Source organism: Narcine bancroftii, chromosome 7 (assembly GCF_036971445.1).
Source record: "Narcine bancroftii isolate sNarBan1 chromosome 7, sNarBan1.hap1, whole genome shotgun sequence".
NCBI lineage: Eukaryota > Metazoa > Chordata > Chondrichthyes > Torpediniformes > Narcinidae > Narcine > Narcine bancroftii.
In genome coordinates this window covers 30,707,347-30,716,967 of record NC_091475.1, presented here as the reverse complement: position 1 = coordinate 30,716,967, position 9,621 = coordinate 30,707,347, and the positions used below count along the sequence as shown (strand labels likewise).

The 9,621-nt window shown below is 40.1% G+C and overlaps 1 protein-coding gene across 14 annotated transcripts in view; it reads right to left on the bottom strand.

Annotated features, from left to right (window-relative positions):
- Positions 1-9,621, bottom strand: part of bcor (BCL6 corepressor) — a 292,865-nt gene that overhangs the window by 70,062 nt on the left and 213,182 nt on the right. For 13 of the 14 annotated variants that reach the window (XM_069889363.1, XM_069889366.1, XM_069889362.1 and 10 more), the window contains one exon: positions 5,173-5,266. In XM_069889363.1, coding sequence (XP_069745464.1) covers positions 5,173-5,266 — 94 coding nt within the window. The remainder of the gene's footprint in view (positions 1-5,172; positions 5,267-9,621) is intronic. The other variant, XM_069889354.1, reaches the window with a different exon arrangement.

The window sequence follows — 9,621 nt, the reverse complement described above, 5'->3', positions numbered from 1 at the left end:
TGAACTGCTCTCCTTGCTCTGCTACATACATTCTTGTTTCCACAAATTGTTCACCTTCTCTCATCAACTGTATCCCTTTCTGGGGCATTTGTCATCATTGCTGGATTGTTAATGGATATAAAATCAATTGTACAGGGTGCACAATCAGTCTAATTTGTTATGTTTTTCACTCAAGCATTTCAAGCATTGTCATGCTTTACTCAACTCTGCCCAAATTATTAACCAGTGCCAGATAACTGAAACATACTGCACTTTTAACCCAGCAAAGTCAACCCAAAGCCTTTCACCGGACATCTCAAAAAAGTTTTTTTTAAGACTAGCTACTTAAGGAAAGGCTGATCTAAGATGTAGATCTAAAAGGAAAGAGAGTGGATTAGGGATCGATCTTTGCAGCTTTAAAAACTGCCAATGGTTAATATCTTGGAGATTACAGAGTTTGGGATGGTGGAGATGATAGAGTTCACTCTAAAAGCAAAGCAAATCACAAACTATAAAGTCACAAGAGAGTACTTTTCCCCATTCTTCATATATTTATGAACATTGCCAAGAGCAAGGAACTTACAAATTTTGACTTTTAGATTGAATCATGCAGCAATGTGTTCTGTTTTGCCCGACCTTACTATCTCTGTACCTCCAAGCTGCCCTATAACATTCCATTCCTTCTACTCCTGAACTGTTAGCAGCAAAAATCCCACCTAGAAGCTGTCTAACTAATTTAAACCAAATGGAACCTGACCATATTTGTCAGATTCAAATTAGATCTGATAAGTGTTTTTCATTGTGTTGGGTCATCCCAACCTAGTACTTTATCTAGTTCAAGATGATTTGTTTAATACTATTCAATATGTCTTTTGTCCTTGATCAATAGCAATGTATATACAGCATAGCAAGTATTTTTATTCACTGTTCTGCAAAAGGAACAGGTTTAGGTTCAGATTGGCCACAGTCAGGATTTAATTTTATCCCACAGCAGAACTGACTAATACAAGATTTGCAATTATTACCCAAATTTAATTCCCCCAGCTACACGTGAACAAGTTTTACGATCATTAACCCAGACCTCCAAATTACTGGTCTGGCAATTTAATCGCTAAATTACTATTCTCCATTCTAATTCCTCCTAATTTCTCCCTTCATGGTTCACCACCCATTCCCTTATCTATTTCTGATGTGATACACTTAGATGTTTTTAAACTTTATATATGCAATAAAAATTGAAATTGTTGCTTATACAGTTAAAATACATTTCTCTCTTCTCTGAGCACCGATTTTTAATTCTGTAAGGTTTGTGAAAATAAGCAGGCAACCAGTTGATGATTTACACTTGTTAAACCAAAATATTGGCCAAATGGTTCAGACAGCAATGTTTCAGTGTACCCAGCTGCAAAAAGAAAAAAGCATCACTCCTGGATCCATGATCCTGAATAACTCATTTGTAAACCAGACAGTAATCTGACTATTAGATTTTTGAATGAGTCATCCAAAGGCCTGGATTGAAAACAAAAATAAGAATTAAGAAAAGTAGAAAATGCTGGAAACTCTCAGTAAAACAGGCAGCATCTATGGAAAGGGAAACAAAAGAGTTATTTTGGTTTGAAGGCCATTTATTGGAACTGCTAAGTGTTTACAGATTTTTCTGTTTATATTTCAGATTTCCAGCATTAGCCATTTTTATTTATTTTCCTTTATTTATTTGAACGAAGATCCATATGTGTTGGGAATTTAAATTCAATTCTTTTCAAAGGTAAATAAATTTGAAAAATTAGAGGTAGCATTAGTAAACTTTTATATTAAAAAAAATCAAGCTGAAAGACAGTGGTAAAATCAAATAGGAATGTGTACATCCTAGAGGGATGCTGTGGCCAACACAGCTTGTTTTGTTGATGGAAGCTCTTTCAAAGATATCCAATTTTTCCTATTTCCTTGCCCAATCTTCCCAGATGTACTTATCTAATCCCCATTTTAAAGTTCTTATTACATTTGACTTTTGTTCAGGTAGTGCAATCATTATCATACGGCTGGAACAAACCCTTTAGCCCAACTCACACAATCGTAACTGCTTGTGTAAAAAGAAATTCTCACTCCTCACCAGTTCTTTTGCCAACGTCCTTAAATCTGTACCCACTGGTTGATTCCTGTGCCAGGAAAGTCTTTCCTCATTAGTCATATCTCTTTATGTCACCCAGCCCCAAATATTCCAGTCAAGGTTACTAATGTACCAAAAAGGCCTGTGATCTTATAATCAATTCCTGAAGATTCCATTCCATACTAAAAAAAAAACAAGCCCTATACTGACTTTTTCTCCTGTTAATCAATTTCATATCTGTGATGCCAATATCACTTAAATCCTAACTTCTTCATTTTTGCAAATAGATCCCCATGTTGTATTCTATTAAATGGCTTTTGAAAGTTCAAGTTCATTTCCTTCATTAACTATCACACCTTACCTTACATGATAAAAGCTATCTTGAAGAGGTAGAGTGAGGAAAACAACAGGAATAAACATAGGAGTTAAGTGAAGATGTTGGAAGACAATGAGTTTGGATCAGGTCCTGGTTGCAGACAGATGAGAAAATCAAACTAGCAAAATTGATGTGCATCATTATTTGTCTACAAAATCTCAAACATATGCTGATACAATCTTCAAACACTGATCCAGCCCTTTCTAAGCATTAGAACCATAAAACCATTGAGAAGCAAACAGAACCTTTGGCTCAACTAGTCTGGGGCGAACCATTATTCTGCCTAGTCTGACTGACCTGTATCTGGACCATAGCCCTCCATCCTCTTCCCATCAATGTACCCATCCAAATTTTTCTTAAATATCCAAATTTTTCTCATCACCTCATGATACAGAATTGTACGGTTGCCTCCTACATCAGTTCTTAATAAAGCCAAGCTACGGTGTTTATAGAAATGTTTCTCCTGAAAGATAGCCCCAAAAAATTAAAGGACCACATAGACAAACCAAATTTATATTTCTCAACTTTGAGCAATGCTTTGATAATAAACAAAAATCAGACCTCCTCTATTTAAGAATGTAGTTGTACAAGGACATGCTCCTAGAAATTCAATCTATTGATTCTGTTCCAGAGTGAAATGAAGTAAAGACCATTGCCAGGTTGCTTTTTGTCACCTTGGAAATAAGGCAAAGTACCTTTGGACAAGGGTTATCAAAGCACATATTGTGATATACTAAAACAAATGACATTGTTCCCTCTGTGATACCTCTTTAGGAAAATTGTGGGAGATGACATTGTTTCAGCAGAACCCATTATTTGGCACCTGTAGCAAATTGTTCTTCCCAACACAGCACAGGACAATGGCAAACAAATGGAAACACAAAAAAAATGAGGGTCTTTGCATAAAGTCCAATGAAAACCAGAGAACAAAACCTGCCAGGTAACCCAATAACTTGCATTCATATTTAGGGGATTCCTACATAACCAAACCCCTCACCCTGACACACCTTACAATAACCCAATAATAGGCCTATGCATAGACATAGCATCAGGTCCTGAACTGACCATCCAGCAAACCCACTATGATTTAATTCTGTGTCCCAGCTCCCAATCAGTCACACCTCATCAAATGCATCAACCTTAGGATTTCTCAATCTCCAAGCCTTGGATCTTCTGTCTCAGTCTATAATTCCGAAACAACCACACTCCAACCCTACTGGTGTCCTGATCATCAACCCCCTCCACTACTTGCTCCCAAATCTGACACAATTTAACTCATTCCCCTGCCTCTCCCAGCTACAATTACCATATTTTATGACATTTAAGCCGCCCACCCCCGTCCCCATTTCAGCATGGAATATTAAGATTTTTTTTGTATTTACAGGTAAGCAGAATGTTTTAAATTCTGTTCTCACTCACTTTGCAGTGCAGCTTCTCCTTGGCAGGCCACCCAGCCCCAGGGCCGGGAGTCCCCACTGGAAACCCACGAGTTTTGGTTATGCTGGCGAATGGGTTCCTCCTGCACCTCTTGCACTGCTGGCGGGGGCTGCTATGGTTGGCCTTTTCACTGGGAGAAGTGAGCAGTGGCAGCGGCTCTGGAAACCACTGGCCACCCAAAGGAAGATGGCCTGCAAAGCTGCAGGCCCACTTGCTGGACAGCTGCACAACCTCCGGGGCTTCTTGAAGATGGGCGAGTAGCTGGCAACATGTTCAGTGGCTATCGCGGCAATGCTGAGTGGACAGAGGAGTCCCTGCCTCCCTGATACTGGGGCCAGGCGGAAAAGCCAAGTGGACAGCAGGGGATCCCTCTCTCCCTGATATCAGGGCCAGGCAGCAATAGCAGGCAAACAGCAGGGATCATGCTAATTCTAACTTTGCATTTCAACTGAGCCTACTTTTGGGGGAAAAAGTAGCTCTTATATGCCGTCAAATACAGTCATTGTATCCCATCTCCAAACCTCTCACGCTGCAATTGAGTCTCAGGTACAAAAGGAGGTTGACACAGTGCTTATGGGGGGGGGAGGGGGGGTGTAAGGGGGGATAGACAAAAGGGCATGATACTAATCAATCTAGTGAATCTATTAGGATGTACTCAATTTTTTTTGTTATATTTTCCTCCTAATACAATAAAGTTCCTGTTATCTAGAATTCAAGAAGCCTCCAGCCTCAAGCAAACAGCAAAAAAAATGCACAAAATGGGGTAAAAAATACAGAAGTCTAAAATTGGCGTGACTTGTTAGTTCTTCATTCACACCACACTCAATCTCGAGCAACCAGAAAATTCACTTATCTGACATCTACCAATCCCAGTAGGTGCCAGATACTGTGGATTTTACTGGTGTTCAGCAAGCAATTTTACTTAATTTTTGTTACTGCTGAATTACCACTCGAGTTTTACAGCTTTTGTGGACTCATGTCTAATTTTCTCAACTTCTGTAACACAACTGACATAACTGCTTATATTGCAAAGGCCATTTACACAATTTCGAAAAGTCAAAGCTTGTGGAGTTTGAATTAATTTTAGTGTTTGAGAGAACTATGAGATTTCAGCTAATGATTTTGTTCCAGTAAGTGTAAACTTCAAAATTATTGTTCAACAGAGATCAAAGTCCTCTTATTTTAAGAGAATCAATAACCCATTTTAACAAATTAGTTAATTCTTACATTAAAATAACAGAGAAATTTGACAAGTACAAAAGTAATATCTTACCACGCCCAAGTTATGGTTCATATGATTCTCTTCTCTAATCCCAAAACGCTTCATGCTTTTTTGTGTTTCACCATCACTTACAGAGACTTTCCTGCTGTGAAAAAATATTCAAATTTAACATTGAATTTTTTCATTCTATATATTACTCATTGAATATTATATCAACCATATAACAATTACAGTAAGGTAACAGGCCATAATCAGTCCTTCTAGTCCGCACCGATTTACGTGAAACTCCAACTAGTCCCACCTACCTACTCCCTGCCCATAACCCTCCAACCCTCTCACACTTTTATAACAAAAGTTTCATAATTATAACCACTCCCCCAAGTTGATCCGAACCTTCACATGCAATACCATGATATTAAGCACATCGCCAAAGATGTGAGGGATCATGATTACAATCGTATGATTTCGGCAGGACACAAAGTAACTCATCTTGCCCTTCCCTAAACAGTTCAATGCAGATGGCAACGTTTTCTTAATTTTTTTCAAAAAGTTCAATATACACAGAAAATGACAGCTAATAAAACTTTCAAGTAAAAGCCCACTTGGATATTGTGTTTATAAACAATATCCAGATCTTTTTGGAGTCAAATAAAACTTTTCTTTTCTACTTTACTAATGATATTTTCAAAGAATTTCTCCAAATTGGTCACTGGAACCTCAATCAGGATCAGCACACATCAATCTCAAGTATCTGTTTGGGTATTCCACGCTTGATATATTCTCTAATCTCATATCTTACACCTTTTTTCAGATGGGTACAGATTTTAGGCAGGTTGCAGTAACATTTAAAATGTTAAAGTTTAAATAAAAGGACATCAAAAGGATAAACACTTGTTTAGAAAGAGGATTGTAAAAGAATCACACCTGTAATAAATCAACCAATAACATTCCTTGCATAATTGGTCATTATGCCGATGGCCCTGAACAGGTTTTAAATGGCCTGCATAAGGGGCCACTGGTGCATCAGTGAAACCCACAGGTCCATGCCCAAGATGACAGCACCAAAGTGGGCAGCAGCAGGGGGAACAGCAGACTGGAGCAGGGTACCAGAGCAAGAGAACACAACCCCCAACCCCTGCTGAGAAGAGAAACCCTGGGAGAGAAACCCTACCAGGTGGAGGACCTGTGATGGACTCAGACGCTGTAAGCTGCTGGAGATTGGCTCAAGGGAACCAGTTATCAAGTCCCAGAGTTGTGAGGGTGCTGAAGGCCTCCAGAAGGGCTTCGAGTGTTATCTGCTTTCTGATCATATCAGAGGTTCAGAACCAGGAGCTCATGTTCACTAGGAGGTCATGTCTCTGCAGATGTTACGGGAGTACAGGAGGCAGATCCATGAAGGGACTCTTTTTTATTTCTCTTTTTCTGATTGTTTGGGGCATCTGGCTAGCGGCGCCTATTTGCGTTGCCTTGTGGCATGCAAAAGTTGACAAAGTTTTAGTATTAATGTTGATGTTAATCAAGAGACTTTGAAATAATCAAATTCCAGTAATAATGTAGTAAATATTAAATAGAGCAAAATCTGGTACTTCTAATTTGGAGGGCCATTCCCTTGTGGCTAATTAGAAACAAATTGCAAAAAAGGTGGTTACCCCTTTGTATTGCTCAAATAATAACCACTTAAAGTTTGAAGATGGCCTCAAGACAAATCACTTTTATTTTGGGACAGAAAGCAATATGGAGAGCCCCATTATTCCTAGTAAAGCAGACACAGCCAGCTGATTACACCTTAGTGGGCTAAAATAGTAATTGTATCATTTATGTGGAAGCATCTATTTTAATCATGCAAATCAAAAGTGAGCACTTCATAGATAAGTTACAGCACCCATTCATGGTTGCAATCCTGAACTCTGAAAGACTTTCAACACGATTGAGCCCAGCTCACTAGAGCAGCAAGACAGTTACAGTGCTTGCAGCGTCACTGTGTCAAATAACTTTTTAAAAATATATACTTTTCCCTAATAGCGGACAATTCATTTATATTTTCTACAATGTATTATGTAAAAATCCAATGCTATTTTATTTCTAGGTATTTATTTTGTTTTTGACTCTATGTAAGTATTGGCCATCCAAATGGGAAAAGGATTTTTCGACAGTGTTTTGCCATTGGAAATCCATAGTCTAGTTCACTTAAATCCTGAAATTACACATGTTGAAATACTTCTGCAAACAAAGGCAAGGTGATTAAAATTAAAATGAGTACATATACTTGGACAAGCAAAGTGTAAATTTTATGGACATTATCTTTTAATTTATGGAGAAAAATAAATTATAGCTCGGTTCTAGCATGCTGCCTGCTTTGAACAGCATTGCCCAGTATCACTTTGCAGTAGAAATGATGGCAAAACATTAGTGCTACAATTGCACAACATTGACAATGACTTCAGGATTTCCACAGATGCTTGGTTTAATCCAGAAAATCCTAACGTGTTCTCAATGAGTCTCGCCTCTTGTGGACTCTAGTCCACCAGCTTACTTGTAGTCACTGATTATGGCCTAGTAGTTCCAGGCGAACATATCCTGAACTTCTACAACCTTGCTACAAGTCCAGCAGAATCCTCATTCATTTCAATGAGGATACCAAACCTGGAGATAGGAAGAAAATTTACTGATTCACTATTTATTTTCTTCTTTGGCTTGGCTTCGCGGACGAAGATTTATGGAGGGGGTAAAAAGTCCACGTCAGCTGCAGGCTCGTTTGTGGCTGACCAGTCCGATGCGGGACAGGCAGACACGATTGCAGCGGTTGCAAGGGAAAATTGGTTGGTTGGGGTTGGGTGTTGGGTTTTTCCTCCTTTGCCTTTTGTCAGTGAGGTGGGCTCTGCGGTCTTCTTCAAAGGAGGCTGCTGCCCGCCAAACTGTGAGGCGCCAAGATGCACGGTTTGAGGCGTTATCAGCCCACTGGCGGTGGTCAATGTGGCAGGCACCAAGAGATTTCTTTAGGCAGTCCTTGTACCTTTTCTTTGGTGCACCTCTGTCACGGTGGCCAGTGGAGAGCTCGCCATATAATACGATCTTGGGAAGGCGATGGTCCTCCATTCTGGAGACGTGACCCATCCAGCGCAGCTGGATCTTCAGCAGCGTGGACTCGATGCTGTCGACCTCTGCCATCTCGAGTACCTCGACGTTAGGGGTGTGAGTGCTCCAATGGATGTTGAGGATGGAGCGGAGACAACGCTGGTGGAAGCGTTCTAGGAGCAGTAGGTGATGCCAGTAGAGGACCCATGATTCGGAGCCAAACAGGAGTGTGGGTATGACAACGGCACTGTATACGCTAATCTTTGAGAGGTTTTTCAGTTGGTTGTTTTTCCAGACTCTTTTGTGTAGTCTTCCAAAGGCGCTATTTGCCTTGGCGAGTCTGTTGTCTATCTCATTGTCGATCCTTGCATCTGATGAAATGGTGCAGCCGAGATAGGTAAACTGGTTGACCGTTTTGAGTTTTGTGTGCCCGATGGAGATGTGGGGGGGCTGGTAGTCATGGTGGGGAGCTGGCTGATGGAGGACCTCAGTTTTCTTCAGGCTGACTTCCAGGCCAAACATTTTGGCAGTTTCCGCAAAGCAGGACGTCAAGCGCTGAAGAGCTGGCTCTGAATGGGCAGCTAAAGCGGCATCATCTGCAAAGAGTAGTTCACGGACAAGTTTCTCTTGTGTCTTGGTGTGAGCTTGCAGGCGCCTCAGATTGAAGAGACTGCCATCCGTGCGGTACCGGATGTAAACAGCGTCTTCATTGTTGGGGTCTTTCATGGCTTGGTTCAGCATCATGCTGAAGAAGATTGAAAAGAGGGTTGGTGCGAGAACACAGCCTTGCTTCACGCCATTGAGCGATTTATTTTACAGTATTGCAACACTAAATTATTTATTAGATTTTTGGTGTTTTTTTTAATGTTACTTAGTTTTATGAATTGTTATTTAGAACATGTAACATTACAGCACAGCGCAATCTCTTCACCCCATGACGTTATGCCAACCAATATAAACCTACTCCACACAACAATCTAATCCTTCCCCTCCTCACATCCATAATTTGCCTATCAAAATGTCTTTTAAATGCCACAATTATACCAGGCTCCAACATTATCCCCCGACAATGCATTCCAGGTACCCATCACCTTATATAAAAAAAACTTACTTCTGACATTTCCCCTAAACTTTCTTCCACTCACCTTAAACAGATGTCTTCTGGTCATTTGCTGTCGTCACCCCAAGAAAAATATACTGGCTGACCACTTTACCTATGCCCTTCAAAATCTTATATACCATACATCTATTAAGTCAGCTCTCTTCCTTTGACACTCTGTCAATCTTGCTTCATAAGATGAGTTCTCTAAAGCTTCTACATCCTTCCTGTAATAAGACACCAGAACTCCACGCAATACTCCAAGTGTGGAACAACCAGCTCTTGTATGCAATTCCTCAACTAATGAAGATTAGCACACCATACAT